The sequence below is a fragment of the Gracilinanus agilis genome, chromosome 4, assembly GCF_016433145.1.
Source record: "Gracilinanus agilis isolate LMUSP501 chromosome 4, AgileGrace, whole genome shotgun sequence".
Classification (NCBI taxonomy): domain Eukaryota; kingdom Metazoa; phylum Chordata; class Mammalia; order Didelphimorphia; family Didelphidae; genus Gracilinanus; species Gracilinanus agilis.
The window spans coordinates 411,486,945-411,511,272 of NC_058133.1; the positions used below are offsets into that span (position 1 = coordinate 411,486,945).

At 35.4% G+C, this 24,328-nt stretch overlaps 1 protein-coding gene across 2 annotated transcripts in view; it reads left to right on the plus strand.

Moving 5' to 3' along the window:
- The window catches only part of PCMT1 (protein-L-isoaspartate (D-aspartate) O-methyltransferase), a 46,735-nt gene extending 28,443 nt beyond the window's left edge, over positions 1-18,292 (plus strand). Inside the window, exons 4-8 of one of the 2 annotated variants that reach the window (XM_044671657.1) lie at positions 4,325-4,429; positions 5,272-5,392; positions 8,029-8,114; positions 11,958-12,174; positions 17,467-18,292. In XM_044671657.1, the coding sequence (XP_044527592.1) occupies positions 4,325-4,429; positions 5,272-5,392; positions 8,029-8,114; positions 11,958-12,137 (492 nt within the window). In that variant the 3' untranslated portion in view covers positions 12,138-12,174; positions 17,467-18,292. The remainder of the gene's footprint in view (positions 1-4,324; positions 4,430-5,271; positions 5,393-8,028; positions 8,115-11,957; positions 12,175-17,466) is intronic. The other variant, XM_044671656.1, reaches the window with a different exon arrangement.
- The last annotated feature ends 6,036 nt before the right edge of the window (positions 18,293-24,328 follow it).

The following is a 24,328-nucleotide window of genomic DNA, read 5'->3' on the forward strand; positions in this document are numbered from 1 at the left end:
TTATCATATTTTAGTTGGAAAAATAAATTCATTGAGAAGAAGGCAAATTATTATATGCCATACTTTTGTATGAAACAATTATTCAAATTAGGTTAATGCTTAAAATAAGCCCTATTCTAGGGAATGCAATTTTAGAAAGGACCTGTGTCAAGCAGTTCAGTACTTCTAGTGTGTTTTAGGTAATGCTCTTTGCTTTTAAAATGTGAAAGGTATGTTTTAAGTATTTTAGAACAATAGCTACTTTGATTCCTAGTCAGCATTTTGGGTTAGAGCCAGGACCTCAGTTTTTAAAGTCCAAAATATACATTGCTTATGTTCAGTATAGGAATGATTTTATATTTATTTTAAAACTTTAAAAAACTCAAAAAATATTTCCCCCAGTTACATATAAAAGCAATTTTTAACATTCTTTAAAAAATTTGAGGGGGCAGCTGAGTAGCTCAGTGGATTGAGGGCTAGGCCTAGAGATGGGAGGGTCCTAGGTTCAAATCTGGCCTCAAACACTTCTTAGCTGTGTGACCCTGGGCAAGTCACTTAAACCCCCCATTGCCTACCATTGCCACTCTTCTGCCTTGGAACCAATACATAGTATTGATTCTGAGGTGGAAGGTAAGGATTTAGAAAAAAAATATTGAGTTCCATATTTTCCCCCTCCCTCCCTTCTCTCCCTATCCCCTGAGATGGTAAGCAATCTGATATAGATTATACATGGTCAATCATATAAAACATTTATGTATTAGTCATTTTGTGGAAGAAAACTCAAACCAAAAAATGAAGGAGAGTAAAAGATAGCGTGCTTTAGATTACATTTAGACTCCAACAGTTCTTTTTCTGGAGGCAGATGGCATTTTTTATCACAAGTCCTTTGGGGTTATCTTAGATCATTGTATTGCTGAGAATACTTAAGTCATTCACAGTTGTTCATCATACAATATTGCTATTACTGTGTGCAGCATTCTTCTGGTTCTGTTCACTCTGCTCTTCATTAGTTAATTTAAGTCTGTCCAGGCTTTTCTGAAATCCTCCTGTTCATCATAAAGCACAGTAGTATTCCATTATTAAAAAATAGCACAACTTGTTCAGCCATTCCTCAATTGATGGGTATCCCCTAAATTTCCAATTCTTTGCCATCACAAAAAATACTACTATAAATATTTTTGTACAAATAGGTCCTTTTTTTTTTTTATCTCTTTGGGATATAGACTTAGTAATAGTATTGCTAGATCAAAGGGTATACATAGTTTTATATTCCTTTGGGCATAGTTTTAAATTGCTTTCCAGAATAGTTGGATCAGTTCATAATTCTATCAGTATACTGTTCATTATGTCCCAGTTTTCCCACATTGCCTCCAACATTTATCATTTTTCTTTTCTGTCATATTGTTCAATCTCTGATAGGTGTGAGGTGGTAACTGGTCTAGTTTGAAAAGTTACCTAAGGAACTTGGGCAGCATATAAAAGGAAAATGCCCAGTTTTGCCTACTTTTTTTTTTTTTTTTAGCAAGGGAGATTTACAATATTTCCATAGGGTAAATTAGGTTTAATGTTTACTTTTTGGGCTCTACCACCCTACTGGGTACTCTAAAGGAATACCTATGGTCTATTTTTAATTATTTGTATTGAGCGACCTCTTAATGGAAAAAAAAATCTGCTAGCACTATTTTTTTTGCACTAAATTGTTTAAAAATTAAATTTAAAAAATTTGGCCTGTGTTAATTATTTTCATTAAAAAAATTTTCCTAGGATTTTTTTGGGAAATATTTTGGTGTCATTCTGTTTTGGTCATAGTCTTAAATATAGCTGTCCACAAGTGGTGCCTCCTTTTCCTTTCTTCTAGCTTCTAAACCTTCAACAGTCTGGTTTCTGACTCCATCATTCAACTAAAATAAGCCCTCGCCAAAGTTACCAGTGTTTTCTTAACAAAAAAGTCTTAATGACTTTTTCCTCAATCCTTAACCTTGACTACTTGGCGGGCTTTTGACCCTGTCAATCATTTTCCTGGATACTCTTTCCTCTGAAGACTTTCATGATATGGCTGTTTTCTGGCTTTCTTATTATCTGTCTGACTATTCCTTCTTAGGCCTTTTTTTCCCCTGGCTCTTCATCTACGTCAATCTATTAATTGTGGTTGATCCCCAAGACTCTGTCCTAGGTCCTCTTTTCTTTTCATCCTATACTACCTTAGATGGTTATCTCTTTAGGTTAACTTAGGCTTTCTCAAGATAATTCCTGATTTCTATATCCAAATCTAATTTCTCTCCTGAACTCTGGTCCCACATCACCACTGGCTTTCTGAACATTGCAAATTTGAATATTCCAAACTGTCTCCTCTTCTGAACTTCCTTGTTACTGTCAAAGAAATTGCTATCTTCCTGGTTACTGAGGCTTGCATTCTGTATCAGTTCCTCACTCTCACTTTCCTCACTTATCCAGTCATTGCCAGATCTTTTTTTTTTTTTTTTTAATCTTCACATCTCTCATCTAGCTCTTTTCTCCATTCACACAGCTACAACCCCTAGTTCAGGCTTCTCATGTGATTTATTGCAGTAGCTTTCTAACTGGTTTCTGTGCCTTGTATTTCTTCTCACTCTAGTTCATTCTCTCTACTAGGCCCTCAGGGTAATTTTTCTAAAATAAAAGTCTGATCTTATAATTCCCCTGCTCATGGAGCTTCAGTAGCTCCTTCCTACTTTCATGATCAAATATAAATTCCTTTGTCATTTAAAGCCCTTTGTAACTTGGTCTCTTCCTACATTTTCAGGCTTCTTATATTCTCCACATACTCTACAATCCAATGACAGTGCTCTACTTGCAGTTCCTTGGATATAATACTCCATTTCCCATTTCTTTGATTTTTTACTAGCTGACCCCCATTCCCATTCTAGGAATTCTTTATGCTCTCATCTCTGTCTTAGTTTTGCTGACTTCAATACTTCCTTCAAACCCCATCTTTTGTAGGAGACTTTTCCAGGTCTTTTTTTAGGTGCTAATGCAGATTTACTCTACATATCTTGTTGTATGTGCTTAGTTGTTTACATGTTGTTTTCCCCATTAGAACATGAGCTTCTTATGAGCAGAGATCATGGTTTTGTCTTTCTTTGTAAATCCATTGCTTAGCATGGTGCCTGGTACAATGTAAGCTCTTGATAAATCCTTGTTGACGTGACTCTTTTGCTTTAATAATAAATGTTTAATAGTGTACAGAAAACTTCCAAGATGTTTCCAGTCACAAATTTACACATGATGAAAGTGCTTTTAATATGAATTTAATAAGAAAACAAATTAAGAATAATTTATAAACATAAGGATTACATTATATATAATAATGTACACATATTTACTTATATTCATGGCAATATTTTAGGAAGTAGTTTACAAATCACAGAAATAAAATGATTGTATCCTTTTGTTTTAATGAAGGAATCAAAATAATTGAATAAGGATAATTGTCTACACACTTAGTGTAAGGAAGAGAATATAGGATTGATATTATACAAACATTTTGAGGACTTTCATAAACTAATAAAGAATAAAATGAGCAGAACCAGAATAATTTATATGACAAAAATGCTGTAAGGAGAAACAACTTTGACATCTGTGAGAATTGTGATCAGATAAAAAGAGTCATTTTCATAAAAACCCTCCATGGATTATTACAATCTCAGCAAATCCAGAACAAGAGATATAATAACAACATTATAAAGAAAAACAACTATGTAAGATTAAAGACTATAATAAGTATAATGATCAACTATAATTCTATAGGTTCAATTAAGAACCATACTTAAAAGTAATGAACTAAAAATATGCATAATGAAATCTATATTTTGTGACATTAAAAAAAAGAATTGTGATCAGTGCAGTAGATTGATGATGATGATGAAATAAGCTATATATTAGAGAAATGATGGATTTGGGGTACATGAGGTATACATATTTTTGTGTACAGCCATTGGTGGAATTTGTTTTGCTTAACTGTATGATTATAAGAAGTTTGCATATTTCCTTTTTTTCCCAATGGGGTTTGAAATGCTCAAGGATGAGGATAGATTTTAATTAAAAAAATAGAAAGGTGGGGATATACTATAGCAGTGAAATATTACATGAACTTTCAGTTGTCACTCTATTTTTAGTTTTATTTAATTGTTTTACTTGTTAGAAGAGACCTCCCACAAAGTAGGAATAATTCTGTTATTATCTTACTAAGAAAATTGACCTATTTCATTTAAGCCATATTTGAATACTATACTTAGGACCAAGAGGAAAATGTAAATAAAATGAATTGTTAAGTAACTTCACATTTTCTCCATTTTTTCTTTGTTAGCATGCATATGCTCTAGAACTTCTATTTGATCAGTTGCATGATGGAGCCAAAGCTCTTGATGTTGGGTCTGGAAGTGGAATCCTTACTGCTTGCTTTGCTCGCATGGTAAGAGATTTGGTTTTTTCAGACCCTGGACTTGCTTAATGAATATAGAGTTAAAGGTTGGATGGCATTTAAGGAATATTGCCATTAAGAACCTGTATCTTTTGTGAGCTGTCTTTCTCTCCTCTAACCATTTATAACCAAATATTTGCCATACAGACCAGAATACTTCTTGGACATTCAGGGCACCATCATTTCTGGAGAATGCAGGAAAACAGAGTTAACAGTCTTATTTTCCTTTTCATTTTTCTATACATCCTTTGAGGGCAGGCATCTACATTTTGTTTATGCAGGTCTTTCCATCATGGTCACAGTCTCAGAGGTATGTTTGCAATGTATTGACTGATATGGATTGAAGCACCTTATTTTACCTCTCCAATACATGTTTTAACTTCAGTCTTCCTTACCTTTATTTCCTAGATTTTGGGGATTTAACTTAATTTTGGGCTTATGTTATCTCTCTGTTAACTCATTAAATAATTTAAGTAAATAATTATTGCTCATTAATGCTGGAAAGTGGGATTTTTTTCAGTTTCACTGTGTGGTAATGGGACTTAGAAATTTGAAATTAAAGAAATAATTTTCCATAGGTTTTGGTTTAATCAAAACTATTTCATTGCTGTTTAAAAACCATAAAGCATCATTGCTTAGAGAAGTTGGTCAAGAGAAAGAGTTGAGTCAGATAGTCAATAAATTATGTGCACAAACATTCTGTGAAGTTTTTCTTTGTCTTAGAAAAATCTGTAACTGAATTTTCTCACAATGAAAAAATTTAAATAAGGAAATACATTCGTGGCATTTCAAGAGAAAAAAAATACAGTAAGCTACCAAATGACTTTTTTCAGGTTGGTGCCACTGGAAAAGTCATAGGAATTGATCATATCAAGGAGTTAGTAGATGACTCAATAAGTAACGTCAAAAAGGATGATCCAGCATTTTTGTCTTCAGGACGAGTGAAACTAGTTGGTAAGTATAAGAGAAATGTAATAATTTTGTAATGACTTTAATTCCAAATTTATTAGAACTTGAGGCAAACAGAATTTTTAAAATAAAAATTTACTTTGGGATTGAAAAGTTTATCTGAATATATTTAGAGAGGGGAAAATCGTACTATTTTGGGACTTCTTCCATTTTGCCAGTGGGCAGCATAGATAAGGACAGAATAAGCACCAGTATTTGGTCAGGTAGACCCTGTTATATTAGAAGGGTATAAATCATATTCCATCATTTCCCTTGATTGTATTTCTTGAAGACTTAACTCTGTACTCCTAAGAGGCACTTTGATGGTAGCGCTGGATAAAGTGATTTATTCAAGTCAAGAAGACCTGGGTTTGAATTTTGTTTCATACACTAGCTATGTGACTGGGCAAGTCCCTTAATTCCTTTGGGGCTCATTTTTTTCATGAGTAAAATGAACAGGTTGGACTCAATGGCCTCTGTATGTTCTTTGAGTTCTAACTCCATGATTCTGAGATGATCTTTTTGTCCTATTCTTGTTTGAAGAAAAGCACAATTACCAACATGAAGAACACCAAACAACTTATGCAGCAAAATCATTAATACATAACTGTATCCATTATCCTAAATTCCATTTCTCCAGTTTCCATTCAATTCTGAATCCTATTGTCTTACATATTATATTTTTAGGCTTCTTTTCCTGGATGGCTTTGACTTTCTTGCGTGGTCCTGGCTCTGCCCACTTAATTCTATTTCTATGTAACTGACAGCCATGATGTTGAATCTAAAATTTTTTTGGAGGCAATTAATGGCATTAGTTGGGGCATGCCTGGTACTGTTTGGTAATTGAAATATTCTTAATATTTGTTATTGAATGAATATAAATATACCATTTGATGTTACTTGTTTAGGAACAAAGGAGCACAAAGAAGTGCAATGTCTTAAGCTTCGTTATTCTATACCAGTGATGGGCAAACTACAGCCCATGTGCCAGATGTGGCCCCCTGAAATGTTCTATCCAGCCTCATGACATTATTCCTAATCTGACAAATACAATGAATAGGATACATTACAATGAAACTTCGAAAGAGTTGCCTTAGAAACAGACTGACAGATGAGCATTTCCTTTCCTTTGGCCCCCTCTTTAAAAAGTTTGCCCATCACTGTTCTACACAAATGACTTATTAGAAAAGTATTTTGATTAAAAAATGTTGTTATAAAGAAAAGCACGAGATTGTCATTCTTTGAGACTTTTTATTGTTAGATTTATGCAGTAATATGGTCTCCTATGAAAACCTTATATGCATATAATCAGCGTCATGATAAAAAATACTTACAAGTACCTTATTCTCTATACATTATGGTAACTGCTCTACAAAAGGAATTATATAGATATTGCAATTTCTCCACACTAGACTTGTAGTCTAAGACAGAAAATATAGATGTGGAAAAACATATACACAAAGTAGAAAACAAATAGGATGAAAATGTCAAACATAAACTTGAATCTAAGGTGTGGTCATCAAAATTAGAAAAAGAGCAGTTGAATTTGGGCATAGGAAGATAAGGCAGTGGGTTAGGAACTGGAAATTAGGCCATGAACATTCTCTCTTGAGATATGATGAGGTTATAGGGAATTAATTTTTCTCTTAATCATTTGGGAAGAATTTCATAAGTTGTTTAAAGATTATTAGAGAGTTATTGTAGGAGGTATAGTAAAGTATATCAGGCTGAACCAAAAAGATTAGCATGTCATGATCAAGCATTTGTTAGTTATTTTTACCAAAATAAACCTTACTCATTTTTCAGGAAAAGGTTTTAAATTACGTCTTGTAATGGTCAGAGCCTGGTTTTTAGAATAAAAAAGGATTATAATTTCCTTTAGTTTGTTTAATAATATGTTTCAGTGTATGTTATAGGAACTTATGGGCTAAATTTATAGGTATTCATTCCAGAGGTAGTGGTTGTTACATTTGGGGTGTGGGGAATGGACAGGGAAAAAAGGTAGGAGAGAGAAATTTGAAAGGCATTCCAAATTATGCAGAGAAAGCAGATGATGAAAATGGGTATGTTTTTGTTAGATATGGGAGAGATGAGTAACTATTTTGTCAACAAAACCTATGGTTTTTTAAAAGTCCTTATCTTCCATCTTAGAATCAATATACTATATTGGTTCCAAGGTAGATGAACAGTAAGGGCTAGGGATTGGGGGTTAAGTGACTTGCCCAGGGTCACGCTAGGACGTGTCTGAGGTCATATTTGAATGGAGGACCTCCCATCTCCAGACCTGACTTTATCCACTGAGCAACTGAACTGCCACTGAAACACATTTTAAAGTAAATTTAAGATCAGCTAATTTTCAACATAGGCTAACTCTCCTATTCACATTTTAAAATTAAAAAAGAAAAGGTCTGATAATAGTTACTTGGAGCTAAAACTCAAAAAATCCTTCTGATGCATTTGGTTTTTAATATAGGAGACACGAGACACTTAGTTTGGTGGTGGTGGGGAATAGATTTCATTGGAGGAGCTTCCCTCCTCTCCCAGTTTTGATCTACTTAAAAATCATACCACATACACCCAGTATGTAGCTCATTGTTAGTTTTTTTGGTACATATTTTAAAATAAACCTTTTTTTCTTACAGTGGGAGATGGAAGATTGGGATACACAGAAGAAGCTCCCTATGATGCTATCCATGTAGGAGCCGCAGCTCCAGTAGTGCCCCAAGCAGTAAGCCCTTTGTGTTTTGTTGTATCTTTTATTTTAATTAGCTTATTGTCCTTTTTATTATTTGAAGACCAAGCTAGCTAGGCTTAAAGAAGGGTTATCATTTGTAGGTTTGCTGTAAGTGACAATTTTTGTTTCACTGGAGCTCTTGAAGACAATCTTTTAATTTGTAAACAGGTTGTGAACTGAGACTGTGGAGGGAATATCCACATTGATGAATTCACAAGGCTTTGATGTCTGTACACTGCTAGAAGATTTACATAGAGGTGGTTCTTAGTATTTAAAATACAGATTAACATTACATTTTCTATTTCATATAACTGTTCTTATTGAAATAATAATATAAAAACTATTTTAATATTTTTTATTTTATTTTATTTCAAGCAATATTTGATAAAATCTTAGCATAGCTCAGGAATTGGGATAGGCCTTTTAGAATTCATTTTAAGGAGACTTTGTAAATTATAAGGCATTACACATACTAATGATTATGCCAGCCAGAAAATATTTGGCAATAATAATAATTCATATTTCTTTATAGTACTTGATAATTTACAAAACTCTTTGCTTGAGTCTGAGCTTTGAGAGATTGTGACTTGCCCCATTGGCACGGAGACTTGCCTCATAGTAAATACCCTCAATAAATACTGTTTTTGGTGAATGAATCAAAATGTATTGTGTTGAGGGGGCAAGCTGGGTAGCTCAGTGGATTGAGAGCCAGGCCTAGAGACAGGAGGTCCTAGGTTCAAATCTGGCCTCAGACACTTCCCAGCTGTGTGACCCTGGGCAAGTCACTTGACCCCCCCATTGCCTACCCTTACCACTCTTCCACCTATAAGTCAATACACAGAAGTTAAGGGTTTAAAAAAAAAAAAAGTTAAAAAAAAATGTATTGTGTTGAAGGGAAGAATATTGTCTGGTTGTATATGAAGAGTTCTTCCATTTGGTTCATAGTGTTCATTCACACCTATGATTGCTTCATCAGTCAATCAAAAAACATAAATGTCTCCACCTATGGATAACCTAAAGAGGCAAAAGACAGTCCTTGCCCTCAAGATCTTACTGTCTAATGGAAGGAGACAGCATTCAGACAAATATATACAAAGCAAGCTATATACGTTGTAAATAGGAGATAATTAACAGAGGGAAGCCACTAACTATGTAGAGATAATATTTTTATGTGCACTGCAGTACTAAGGAGTGATGATTGCCTTTCATTCTTTCAACTCAAATTGGTAAACATTAAATATCTGTTGTGTGGAAACACTATGCTAAGTGCTAGGGATGGACCATAAAGGTAAAGTGAAACTATTCCCAGTCTTCAAGGAGCTTATATTCCATTTGGGGAAAAAGGCATGGGCTGTACCAATAACATAAAAACAAAATATATACCAAGTAGTTTGGGAGCCATGGGGAGGGAAATGATAACTGGGGGAACTGGGAAAGTACTTGACAAGAAGGAAGAACCTGACTGAAACTTGAATAGAATTAGGGATTCCACAAGGTGGAGATGATTCCAGAAATGTGGGAGACAACCTATGTAAAAGGAAATATGATACTAAATTAAGGGAACAGCATACAGGCTAATTTGACAAGAGCTTAGTGTGGGAAGGAGGAGAGAATAAGAAATAAATTTGGAACAGCGTGACGTAGCCAAACATTGAAGGACTTTAAATGCCAAGTTCTGGAGGCTGTAGGGACCTACTGACCGAAGGTTCTTGAGCAGGGATCTTGCATGGTCAGACCAGTGTCTTGGGAATACTAGTAATTTGGTTTCTCAATTATGGTTTGGAGAAAGGAGAGTCTTGAATCAGGGATCCAAAGAAGAGGCCGTTTGAGTAGCCCTGGTGAAAGATATGATGAAGGTTTGAATTAGAGTGGTGGCTGTGTGAGTGAAATAATGGAACCAGCTGGCATGTGTCATTATATTTGACTTTCAATTCTTGTTGTCTTCTAGTCTTGACTTCATATTATTTGCACTCATTGTGTGTATTGTTTTTTGTTCTGTTACTTCTGGCCTGTATTAATTCTTGCAAGTTTCACATTTTTTCTGAAATTTTCAGTCATCGTTCCTTATAGTACAGTAATATTCTATTACGTACCTATATCACAGTTCTTTCAATCATTCCCTCAAATTGGGTACATAATTTGATTTTTTTTCCTTTTCGCTATTGCATAGTGTTGCTATGAATACTTCATTATATTTGGGACCTTTCAGGCGTTTACTTACTATGAATAACAAGGCAGGTGGAGTGCTACTGGAACAGAGGATATAAACAATTTAAATGACCTTTTCTTACATAACTCCAAATTGTTTCCAGAACCGTTTTCACTAATTGAACAGCCTGCCAGCAGTTTATTAATGGTTTTATCTTCCCACATCCCCAACATCAAAACTTCCATCTTTTACTATCTTTGTGAATTTGGATGTGAGACAGATATCCAGTGTTGGTTGAGTTTGTTTTTTCTCTTGTTAACTAAGGACTTTAAAAGGATTTTTTCCCATATGGTGGTTGACAGCATTTTTTTTGAAAATTGTTCATATCCTTTGATGACTCAACTATAGGAGAATTACTTAGTCATGCATGTGTTCATTCTCTAGGTAGAACTTGGATATCAGGCTTTTGCTGGATGGTTTAGTGCATAGTTTTTTGTTTTTTTTTAACTAATCTATAACTTTTCTTCTGCTTGCACAGAATTTGTTTGTGGAAGCACAGGAACAAGAAATTTTGTGTGTGTTGGGTTGGGAGTGGCACCTCCAGAATTTGATTTAATCTAGGTGTAGGGTAGGGAACTCCCAGTGAAGAAACTCCTTTGATTAGTATAGATTACAACTTGTTTGCATCTCATAGTGTATTAGAGAATTGCCTAGAGTATCAGAGAAGTTAAGTGAATTGCCAGTGGTTCACAGCCACATAGTTCTTTCTGACTCCAAGCCCATGCCTCCATCTGTTGGGTTGAGCTGTCTCTTTTCATTTGATATAATCAAAATAGTCTATTCTTTCTTTTACAGCCTTCTTTATCCCTTGTCTGGTTATGCATTTCTTTTCTAGTCATAGTTGTGGAATATATGATCTCGCATCCTATTTTTGATGTAATGTTTTATATTTAGATAGTTTGTCCTTTTGGAATTTGAAGTATAGGGTTTAAGACATAAAACAGTTGTTCTGAACTTGGGATCTGTTTTATATCTTAAGCCTATTTAAAAATATTATGAAAAAAAAAGGATCTGTAGGCTAACCAAACTGCTAAAGGCATCAATGACACAAAAAGGTTATCAATTCCTCATTTAAGTTTGCTTTGTGCCAAATTCTCCTAGTCTTTCCAGAAGTGCTTCTTCAGTAAAAACAAGAAGGGCAGAATTTAGACTAGAAGTGTCTCCTAGTTAGTCTTTTTTGTTTCTGATCTGAACCCATTGGGTGCTCTAGAAAAAAATCTAGCTTTTTTGGAGTTTTCTAGACTATTATAGTTGAGAGACGAAAATTTCTTTGGCAGCTCCAGTTTTATTTTTAAACAACCTTTTCTGTCTGTATCCATATATTGGAACCCCAGAATCATCCTTATACTTTAGATACTTAAAGGCTCAAAGTGCTTCAAATGAACTGTCTATGCTCAGTATATTTTATGCCAGGATTTTTATCTCTTCCCTGTAGGATATGAGTTAGTATAAATGACAATATTTTAATTTAAATCGCTAATATGTTAAAAAAATAAAGAAAAAAAGACCGTCTTTATGTGGTTTGTGTGATGTCTGCTCCCCAGGTATTAAGTAGATTTGACAGTTTTTAAAAGGTGATTGTTAATATCAAATAGATAACTTATGTCTTTATTTTTACTTTGTTTTAGCTAATAGATCAGTTGAAGCCTGGTGGAAGATTGATTTTACCAGTTGGTCCTGCAGGTGGAAACCAGATGCTGGAACAGTATGACAAGCTAGAGGATGGCAGCGTCAAAATGAAACCACTGATGGGAGTGATATACGTGCCTTTAACAGATAAAGAGAAGCAGTGGTCCAGGTGGAAGTGATTATCAATTCCACTCTTTCTTCTTCCACACGTATAAGGTGAAAGGGTGTGGATTTTAAGCAGTTAGACTTGGGCTACTTTTTGTCACCTTTCTGCTACTCCATGCTTTGAAAAGTGGTCCTCTTCATCATGACATCATGAATTTGTTACATTAAAAACAGAGAAAAATCGTTGCATGGTCTGCACTTCTTTTGTTTACCTCATTGCTTTGGAAAGTTGGGGAAGGGATGTGGTGGCATAGTGGGATTTATGCCGTTATCTTTTAGAGACTTCTGTATTTCCTTGGAGTTCAGTTAAATGCCATAGTTTGCCATATAGTGGAGTGTCAAGTAAGGATATTTGAGCTTTGGTATCATAGGCATTATCAAGTTTATGTCTAGGTTATTTTTGTTTTGTTAGCAAACTATGTTTTAAAAAAAATCAGTAAATAAAATTATTAAAATGATTATTATATAATAATAATAACTACTCATTCATATAGTGTTTTAAGGTTTGCATAGTATATTCTTCACAACAACACTGAGAAAGTAGGCCATTTAAATATTAATTTGACTTTCCCAGCTTTGCAAATAAAGAATGGAGATTCTGAGAGGTGAGAAGACATATGCCCATTGTTCCAGGCTTGGCATTAGGGTTAGAGTGCAGGCCTGACCCTTGTGTAGTTCTTTGTACCCTTAGCTCTGTTGCCCAGGGCTCCTAACTTGGAGGGAGTCGACATTTTGGTTTGACTCAGTACTGAATCTCCCAATTACAAAAACCTATAAAAGAGATGTACTTAGAAATGATCCAGAGCTCAGTTCTTCCTTTCCTGTGTCCAGTGTTTGTCGTTCTGGTATAGCCTACCATGAGCTGTTTTGGTTTCCTCACCTGGGTGTAGTTAGAGCAACCTTCCCTTGAACTACTATAGCCCAAACTAATGCCAGGCCAAAAAAGAGTAACCCTTTTAACAATAGTATATAACTAAACAAACGAGCCTGCTAGCAGTTCCATTTTGGTCCTAGTGTAGTAATGTAGCTGTACAGTTCAATAAGAACTAAAATACGCTAATATTGCCCTCACCAAATCACTGAAACTTGGTAATGAGTAGAATTTTGGTTTTCATTAGTCACAAAAATAGTTTTCAATTTTTTTCTTTGGGGAAACTAGTACAGTTCATATATAGTACTTCCTTCACTGGCTAGAACTTAACGAAGACACTACAGTTTTTTAAAGTATATGATTTTGAAGACCTTCAAACTAAACCAGTTTTAAAGAATTTAAATAAAAGGAAAGTATTGGATTAAATACAAAATTAGAGGATGTCATAGTAAATGCTGAGTATTTCCTATGTATTTCTTAGTAACTTTTCTTAGCTTTTTACTATTTTAAAAGATCCCGGACTTCAGGAATTAGTGTATATTTGCTCACTAGGAAACTTTCTGTATCTCTTGGGAATAATTTTTCAAGAATTACAGTTCATTTTGTTGTTAGATCTGTATTTGATATTTTTGTTTAAATAGTTAGAATTTTCTGGAAACCAAAGTTGTAGATCAATAGAGTTTAAATATAAATTTGGAATTTAGAGTATATTACAAAGATAAAAATTAAACCTACAGACCAAATTTTGTGGGTTGAGAAAAAAAGTTTTCTCTCAGTTTGTATTTTTGAGGAAGTCATATTATAAAATAAAATTCTTCAAACATATGAGACAGTGGATTTGTTGTCTGTATTTATGACCAAAAGCCCGTGTTTCCTTTTAAAATCTATGTGTCGAGCAAACCTAGATAGGTCATCCAGTTGTTTTTTTCTCCCCCAACAATCTCTCTTCAGGCAGAGCCATATTTAAACTATCCTTGTTAGATAAGAATCTACCCTATTTTGAAAAGATATTCTGAAGAAAGAGTGCTTACTTATTATTAACCCATTTTTGTAATTAAATGTTTAGCAGCCTTCATTGTGAAAGTTTTTAAAAAAACTTATCTGTTTTAGAGCTCCTGAACTTTTTTTCCACAACCATTTCTACATATTTAGTTTTCCCTTTTCTCACCAACCTAGTGAATTCCATGTTTATAATCAAGAAAAAGTTAAGCAGCACTAACCCCAGAACAGTGTCTGACAGCATATGCACACACCATTCTGCATCCATGGTCCCCCAGCCCTCCAACAAAGGGAGGGAAGAGGTGCACATCCTTTTCACTGAGACAAGATTGGCCGTTATAGTAATTACACAGCATTTTGCTGTTTTTTGCTGTGGTTTTGATGAAACTCTTATATTCTTTTCTTCCTGGAGATTGAAAATAATGAATACTATCCTTTGGTTGCTTTAGTGCTCTTTGTGTTTCTGCGAATGATTACTATAGTCCTTTAGCATTTTCTTTTTCAGGTTGATATATCTATCCTCTTAAATTTTCCTCAAGCTTAGTCTGGGCTGTAGTTATTTTCATTCATTTTTGGAACCTTTATCAAATTCTCTACATATTAGTAACAGAGAACTAAATGTAGTACTATAGGGAAAATTGAATTTGGTGTTAAATACTTTGAGTCCTGGGTCACCACTAATTTAACGTTACCTTAAGTTTCTCTGTGAACCAGTTTCTCAAAAGCCACAATACTTATATTACCAAATGAGATATAGCTGTACCTTGTGCCTTGCATAGTAAGGTGCTAAATAAATGGTTAATTCCATCTCTCCCTTCCCTATAGTAGAGGCAGCTGGTGGCTCAGTGGATTGCTAAATCTGGAGTCAGGAAGACCGTAGTTCCAGTCTGGCTTCAGACACTTTGTTAGTTGTGTGACCCTGGGCAAGTCACTTAACCTCAGTTTCCTCATTTGTAAAATGAAGATGATAATAGCAATTACCTCTTGGGGAATACTTATTCCCTTCTTCCTTCCCTATAAACTTCACAGGTTTGTTGGTATTAAATGAGAATGTGCATCAAGGGCTTAAATTATTATAAAGTGCTTTGTAAATGTAAGTTACTGATTATCTAGAGAGAATCTTACTAAAAAGCACCTTTATTGGTTGGCTAAAATCAAGGAAGTCCTCATGCCTAACTGGGGAATACAGTTGTAGTGAAAAATAGAAGCTTAAAAAAAACACAGATTTAAGTACTTTATCTTAAAGGATGCGCCCTGTGTTTTGGGTTCCTTATCAAAGGAAAGGAATGCCAAATTAGACTTTCTGGTTGAGAACTTACATTTTTCTCAGACTAAGATTTAAAATAAAACACCATGCTAAATAGAAATTGGTCTTTTGCTAATTATAGAGTGCTTCATAGTAATTGACCTAGGAATTAGAATCTCAAGAGTGCAGACATTGTATCTTCTGAACCTTTACTCTCTTCCTACCATACCCTACCATCAAAAGACAAAAGTTATTGACTAACTGGAGAGGATTTTTGTCTTTTGTGTTTGTCTTCTATTTTGGATTTCTTCATAATGTATCATCCAATGTTTTGTACAGAGTGGATTCTTAGTAAATATTGTTGGCCAAGTGGGAAAATTAATTGAATATTGAAGAATACATGGCATTAGTTTTACTATGACTTTATGGTTAAAGGGCTTTTACAGCTTTTTTTCCCCGGAAAGGAAGCATTTAATATGGAATATTTCAAATTTTTGGACTTTTATGGGACCCATAAAGATGCAAAGTATAACTAATTCACCTGATAAATATATTTAATATATGTTACAATTTTTAGAAACCTTAACAATTTTAGAAAATATTTTCTACCAACAATATTAATGAAAAAATAAGAAACTATGCAGATAACAGTACAATCAACAGTATATCAAGAAATTTATCCCAAAATCCCTTTGGGGGGATTATATCTTAGCCATATCGAACAGTGGCAAGTACCATCTGCTACCTAGTTCCATAAAAATCTTAATTTTAGTACTAAGACCTGTTAAAATAAGTTTCAGAATGAGAGTTGATAAAATTTTATTTTTAAAATAAGAGACTATTCGAAAGTATTGCTTTATCAGTTATCTTTGTAGGCCCTGAAACATTTTCATTATTATGAGTGCCCTCTCATATCTAGGCAGAATTTTGTTAACTTTTTTAAAGTAACTGTTGGGATGAATTTGTTTTTTATATTTTATTTGAATGGACCAGTATTTTAGCTATATAATTTGCTTGAACATTGCTATATGTTAATCTAAAAAATTAGCATTTACCTTGTATCTTAGTGGAAATATTTCCAGATATATCATTTGTATGTCTCTAGCATGTTATAACTATCCCTTTGCATCTGCAAATAACACTTTTTGACGTTTGCTTATTTTTCATGTTTACATACATGCATTTTGATGATGAATAAGCGTACTGAGCAATATATCGTGAGATTGCTTCTGGCATTAAAATGGAATATTGTTAACCATAGAAATGATAGAAATTGGAGCTGATAATGTTGTGGAGAAGATAATTAGTACTTTACTCCAAAACAAAATAAAAGTATGTATGAAAGAAAAGCATTTTTCCATTTAAATATTTTCAATCATTATCTAGGAAATTAAAAAAAAATTGAGGCTGCTGATCTGTTATTTCACAATCAATCATGTAGAACAAACCAGTTTGAATTTAAAAAAAAAATTTAAACTTAAAATACTGTTAAGTATTCTGGTCACTTAGCTTTCTGTCAAATATAAGACAATTAGAGAGAGGCTTTTCTGATAGTTTCACTTTAGACTGCATTTTTTATTTCTTCCTTCCTTTTACTGGCAGTGTTGGTGGCACAGTGCTATACCAGGCTGAATGAGTGGTTTCTTTTGGAGCTGATAACGCAGCTTTATGAAATCAGCTGACAGGTATATTTGTATAGACAGATGATTCCTGTTCTCCAAAACAGTTTGGCTTTGGGAAACTCATTTAACATTGGCCATGGGGCCTTGTGAACTAAAGCCAAATTAAAGCTTTAGTTTGGAAAGAGATCTTATGGGTCTTTAAACAGTGACTAAAGGCTAATCAAATTCTAGTTATAGAAATTACTACCTTTAGAGCACAAGTCATTGACAAGATTACCGTTGATAGCAAATGATCACATTGTCTGAATTCATGGTCTTAGTGGAACAAAGTTAACATATTTATAATAAAAGTCAAAGACTAAGGGCACTTGAGTTTCACATTTCACTCTGGAGTAGCACGAAAGATGTTTGAGATGGCTGACATTCATTTTGCTTTGGCTTGAATGAAGTTAAGGCATGTAGGCTTTCTTATCTTTTTTCTTTTTTTTAAATCATTTTGCTATTCTTGAAGACTGGTGCATATCTATTAATAATTGCACCTAAAAATGTGAGAAGGCTATACTCTTTGGGATTAGTAACTCTGTGTCTTTTTTTTCCCCCTATAGGGATGAACTGTAAAAGCTACATGAACTTGACCCGAATATAATATTACAGTGGATCGCTCATCTCCAGTTCTAAGAGCTTTTTGAAAACCAACAGCATCACAACATGTTTTGGACTTTGTCACACTGTTATAAATCAGCATGAAAATGCGTGGTTTTGTGGGGTTTCCAGTTCTTTTAAAGAGGCACAGAGCCAATCTGGTTGAGGAGGCAGAGTGCAAATTTGTGCATTGTTCCTTTTAACATGCCTGCATTTTTTTCATCTATTTAAAGAAGGGGATTTCTGCAAATCATGAAAAACATAGTTTGTGAATTCTGATACTGAGTGGGGGGGGGGAATTTTTTTTTCTTGGGTCCTTAATTCAGCTCCAGTATATTCATTGATCAGGTTGCTTCTGTGCATCTAATGACACCATTTACAACATCAGGTTTTCTGTATTCAGATGTCTGTTAGATGCTATTAAGAAAATAGAGATGAGCTTCCTTTTTAAAGCTTTTTGACGTGGTGTCATAGAATAGCATGTAGTAGATACAATCAATCAACTGCTTTGTTACCTTTAAAACCAGGCATTTGTACATATTAAACTTCAAGAGATCAGAGGTGGTATCTCTTATACACTTGGCTGTTCAGATTGGACATAATTGACATAGTTTCCCCCTTTATCCCCTCTTTTGAAATGACCAACTTGTAGCTCAGTATTGTTTTTCCTGTTTGTAATTCACTGCTGATAATGTATATGAATTTAACATGCTGTGTAAGCTGTGTCCTAGTTACTGAACAGTTTATGCAGTGCTGCTTTGCCAAATAAAGTTAAAAGCAAAAACAGAATTGGTGTTTTTTTTAAAGTTCAGTTTTATTTTCAGTTCTAAATTCTCTTCTTCCCCTCCTTCTTCAACCATTGAGAAGATAAGAAAAACAAAACCCGTTACAAATATCCACAGTCATTGTAAAAAAAAAATATTCCTACATTGACCATGTCCTACCCCTTCTCTCTCCCTCCCCAAAATGGAAAGAAAATATGCTTCAGTCTGTATTCTGAGTCTATCAGCTCTTTATCTGGAGGCAAGTTGCAGGTTTCATTATGAGTCCTTAGGAATTATGTTTGGTCAATTTATTGATCAGAGTTGCTCAGTCTTTTAAAAGTTGATTATAAAATTGCTGTTAGGTGAATTCTCCTTCTGGTTCCACTCATTCTACTTCCCTGATTTTTTTATGAAACCATCCCATTCATTATTTCTTAAAGCTCAGTAGCATTCCATCACCTTAATATATTTTAACTTGCTCCGTCTTTTCCTAAGTGGTGGGTACTCCCACAGTTTGCAGATCTTTGCCTTGGTATGATGTTTTCATATGGAAGGAAGAAAACCTGATTGGAAATACTTGGAAAAAAAAATTACCATTACTTTTCAAAGGGCATTACAAATTTATAAATATTTTGGGAGTGCTTTGTAAAATTCTAATAAAAAATATAACTTAAAACAAATCTATAGAGGTTGTGACAACCACATAGGTCATTTAGATAAGTCTCAGAGGCTGGATTTGAACTTAATCTTCTGACTCTTAGATCCCCTATCATTTCTACTGTATTAAGTTGTATTATGTTTTTGTTGTTGTTGTTGTTGTATGAGATATTTAAATGATTGTCCTAAAATGAAGAATATTGTCTAGGAAAAGTTCATTTGTAGCAGATTGATACCTCCACTGGGAACAAGTTTATTAGTATGTTAATTTTAAAAGTAGATTTCCAACTATTTAAGTATCCTAGTTTTGCATACTTTAGAGTAGGAATTTTTTTTTATTCTGTTGCAAGAACAAAGGTACCCTCAACCCAGAAAGAATAGGATGAACCCAATATCACCTTCCTTTTGCCACCAGGGCCAGGAATGTTTAGTTGTCCTTTCTTGATGAGAATCAAAATGACATCACTGGTGATGCCTTTTGACCCAGATAGAGTTGAGAAAAGTCATTGGCTTCAAGAGTCATCCAAGTCCAGTGGCAAGACAAAAGTCAAGGTGACTGGTGATGACTCAAGATGCAGTGGTAACCTTGGTTTCTTCAATGTCTGACCAAGCTCTGAGTACTCCATAGTATCTGCTTCCACCACTTTAATGACCAGTTGGAACAAATTGTTTTCCTTTTCCTTTCTGGTGGCTAGTCTTCACATGCTTGGAGTAGACAGCCCCCTGTCTCTGTCAGTTACCCTCAACCTTGTTTAGGCTTCTTGCCCAAATGGTTTTACTGGGGTGGCTGCTGGGAGTCACAGGTGAGAGCAGGGTGGCAGGTGGACAACAAGGACGATGAGCAGCCTGGCAAGGACTCAGCAAACCTTCAGTTTTGGGCAGATACAGGGCTTCTTGAAGCTGGGGAATCCCATTACTTTTCAGCTTTTGTTAGTCTATTTGGCCTTGTCCCCAAGAACCATAATCTATGTGAGAATAATTTTGATACCCCTTCTCAATTAGTATTTGGTGTCAGGGATTATATTTATGGTTAAAATTAGGACAGAATTAAATTTGGTTTAGTTAACACTGTTAGGAGTCATGTGGGATACAATTAATATATTTTGTATTGATTGTTACTTTAGTTCAGTGATTTCTAAAGTTGGCGCCACTGCCCCCTGGTGGGTGCTGCAGCGATCCAGGAAGGTGGTGATGGCCACAGGTACATTTATCTTTCCTATTAATTGCTATTAAAATTTAAAAAAAATTTAATTTCCAGGGGGCTAAGTAATATTTCTTCTGGAAAGGGGGCAGTAGGCCAAAAAAGTTTGGGAATCACTGCTTTAGTTGATATTTGATAGATTAACATTTTATTAGTTAGGCCTGTTACAAGGATTTATATTAACTTAAAAAAAAAACCCTTACTTTCTGTCTTAGAATTGATACTAAGTATTGGTTCTAAGGCAGAAGAGCAGTAAGGCCTAGGCAATAGGGGTTGTGACTTGCCCAGGGTCACACAGCCAGGAAGTGTCTGAGGTTATATTTGAACCCAGGACCTGTCTCTGAGCCTGGCTCTCTATCCACTGAGCCAACTAGCCCCAGCATTTATATTAACCTGTATTAGAGATTTGCTATATTAGTGCTGGCTCCCCTCTACTCCTATAAGAACTATATCTAAAAGAGGTAGAGCTGAGATGGCAGGGTAGAAGCACCTGTCCAACCAATCTTAAAACAGCACCACAAAACAAATACTGGATTGACTTAACTGGCAAGAGGATGGAGTGAAGCAATTCTTCAGAAAACAACTTGGAAGGTAGGCAGAGAGGGTCTGGTTCATTGAGGTAAGGGAAGTGCAGCCAGAAGCATAACTGCACCAAGGAGTACCATTGCAAGCCAACAGCAAGCTGCCCCCCCCCCTACCACTCCAGGGTTTGCACCTGGCCCCAATCAAGTTTCAAGACCCTGACACCCCTCCTAAGCCAATAGCAGAGCACCCCATGCCCATTCCTTGAAAGTCCAAGCCCAGGCACAAACTTGTGGTGAGGCGCCAAGCCCTAGCACAAGGCAGTCCCCGGAACCTGTGGTGAGAGCCTCAAGCTCCGTCACAGGGCAATCCACAGTGCACCTGGCTGGTATAAGGCCACAGGGAGGCCCAGAGCTCTGCCCAAGCCTGCAGTGGAGGCCTCAAGCCTCAGGGCACCTGACTGGGGTAGGCTCAGAGTGAGGCTCTGAGGCTCTGTCCAGAATTCAAGCCCTGAACCTTAGTGCTTTGATCCCTATGTGCCATCAGCAGTCCCTAGAGGACATTGAATCAGCAGGCGGAGGTGGCTTTCAGAGTTCCTAGGCCTCGGGCCATCATACCTACTCGGAAGAACTGAAATTTGCAGAAACCCTGAGCTAAGGGTAGCACCAAGGAAAAACTGAAGTTGAAGAGAGCATCTTCTCTATCCTGAGAACAGAGACCCCATTTAAGGTAAAAGTAAAACATAATAATAATAATAATAATAATAATCATGGCTGGGAAAACGAGCAAACATTAAAAGAAACACCTAACCATATAAAATTATCATGGAGACAGAGCAAGGCATAGACCCAGAAGGGGACAGTGAGATCTAATCAGGCACATGCAAAACTTCCAAGAAAAATGGGAATTGGTCTTAGGTTTTGGAAGAGCTCAAAAATCAAATAGCGACAGAAGAAAACCGGGGGAGAGGAATGAAAATAATGCAAGAAGAAAATATCAATTTAAAAAGCAGAATTGGCCAAGTGGAAAAAGAGGCATAAAAATCTAAAGAAGAAAAGAGTTTTTTAAAAAGTAAAATTGACCAAATGGAAAAGGAGGTTAAAAGCTCACAGTAGAAAATACTTTCTTAAAAATTAGAATTGGGCAAATAGAAGCTAATGACTTCCAGAGATTTCAAAAAACAATAAAACAAAATCAAAAGAATAAAAAAAGAGGAAAACTTGAAACATCTCACTGAAAAAAAAACTGACCTGCAAAATAGATCTAGGAGGAACTATCTAAGAATTATTGGACTACCTGAAAGTCACGATAAAAAAAAGTCTAGGCATCATATTACATGAAATTATTAAAGAAAACTGCTCCAATATTCTTGAACAAGAGGGTAAAATAGAAATTAAAGAATCCACATATCAACTCCTACCATAAATCCCCAAATGACAACTCCAAGGAATTTATTAAAGAATTTTATCAAAAGATTGGTCATGTGTTAGAGAAGATACTTAATATTGTTAGATTTAGGATGACATGATTTGTTAAAAAAAATCAAGGGGTAAAAAAGAGAATTGCACTGAGAGAAAAGGGAAGGCACAGGTAGAATGGCGTAGCTTATTCCACTCTAATTTCTTTTTCTTGGCATTGTCTAAATATACATCTCTGAAATCCATTTATTGATCCTATGGCCTCTGGAGATTACAAGTCTAATTTTTTCTTTCACTTGACAAAACCTTACTCCAGCACAGGTATCCATATCCCTTTGTCTTCTTTTCTCCAGACTAATCTTCCTCAGGTTTTTTTTAACTAAACATTAAAAAAAAACCACCAAGTCTTTACTTTCTGTCTTTGTCAATTCCAAGATTAGAAGAGCTGCAAGGGCTCAGCAATTGGGGTTAAGTGACTTGCCCAAGGTTATACAACTAGGAAGTATATGAAGTCAATTTTGAATCCAGGTCCTCCTGAATCTGGGACTGGCACTCTATCCACTGTACTACTTAGCTACCCATTTCAACTGAGTCTTGATATGCTGATGACCTCATGGTTGGGGCACTGACCAGTGGGTAAGAGCCCTAATTCCTCTCTTTTTGTTTTGGGTTGGATAGAGTTGGACAAGATGGCAAGATTCATTTTCCAGCCATATCAACATCCTGGTCTATAGCTTGCATATTTTCCAACTATAGCTAAAAATGTGGTACCAAGAACTGAACAGGGTACTCCATATGTAGTCCTCTTTCTTGTGCTTAGTATTCATGGCCATTTGGGTGTTTTTTGTGTGTGTGTGCTAATCATTTCTACAATTTCTACAAAGAATACAATTTTCTTTGTATTCTCAGTTGTTTTTCTTTAGAGATAATTAAACTGTAAGGTGGTTGTTTAAGGTGTATTCTAAATGCTTTTGTTGTATCTTTCTGGGATGATGCACTTGAAACATTTTAAAATTATATTAGTATTGCTAAAGAAGCATCAGGCTTTATGACTAGAAGGGTAGTGTCAGAATTGGGGAGACCTGTATTCAAATTCTGCCTCTAACACGTTTAGGCTATTTATCACTTAACCTCTTAGTGCTCTGGGCAGCTTTCTAAGACCATATATTACAGATGAATTATTGGTCTGCAATCAAGGAGAGAATTGTTTAAAAGTCCCCTGAGAGATGGAATCACAGGTCTGGCCCCATGAAATGAAAAAGGCAGATGTCATCTTGATATAAAAACATTACCATTGTTATTGGCAAAAGAAGTCATGTCTGGAAATAGAAAACGAAATACTAAAATCTAAGAATATTATGTATCTTCTCTACTTCATGACCAATCTTTTTTTTTTAAACCCTTAACTTCTGTGTATTGGCTCCTTGGTGGAAGAGTGGTAAGGGTGGGCAATGGGGGTCAAGTGACTTGCCCAAGGTCACACAGCTGGGAAGTGTCTGAGGCCGGATTTGAATCTAGGACCTCCCATCTCTAGGCCTGACTCTCAATCCACTGAGCTACCCAGCTGCCCCCTGACCACTTTTTTAAGAACTTCTGAAACCACATTTTTAGGCAGTTTCCAAAATATGTTGCTAGTCCATTTCTGATAGACAGGAAGTAGCATCTTTAATCATATATTTATGTTTGAGGGACCCATTGGAGAAGGCAGAGTTCTTTCATCTCTAGGAGACCTAAAAGCAAATAATTAAATTACTGAATTATTTTTGTTTATTCTAAATTTCTGTCCACTATGTACACTTCTTTAATTCAAAGATTTCCAAAGTGGGGACTGAGGGGGGCTTACAAATTAATCTGAAGGTGGGACGATGGGTGACATCCCCACATAACTGTACCCACCTTTTTCCTGGAATACTCTCCTTCTCTTCCCTGTCTTTATACTGGGCAAACTCCCAAGTCCCAGTTTCTATGCTTCAGAGCTCCCAGCTATACCTACCAAAACATGTCCTCGAGTGCCATTGGGAAAATTCTGCTCCGACATGCTGCCTCACAGATCACTCTCATGGCCCCAGTGTTGGGTAATGATGTCTCTCTTCCTTTTGGATGGGTCAGAGACAGACAAGACGATGAGGCTCACAGACAGATTATAAAACGGAGATAATAATGCCATCTACCTCACAAAACTGTTGCATCAAATGATTTAGCATACAAACAAATGTTATAAACCTTAAAGCACTCTAGAAATGCTAGCTTCTCAGGATAATTC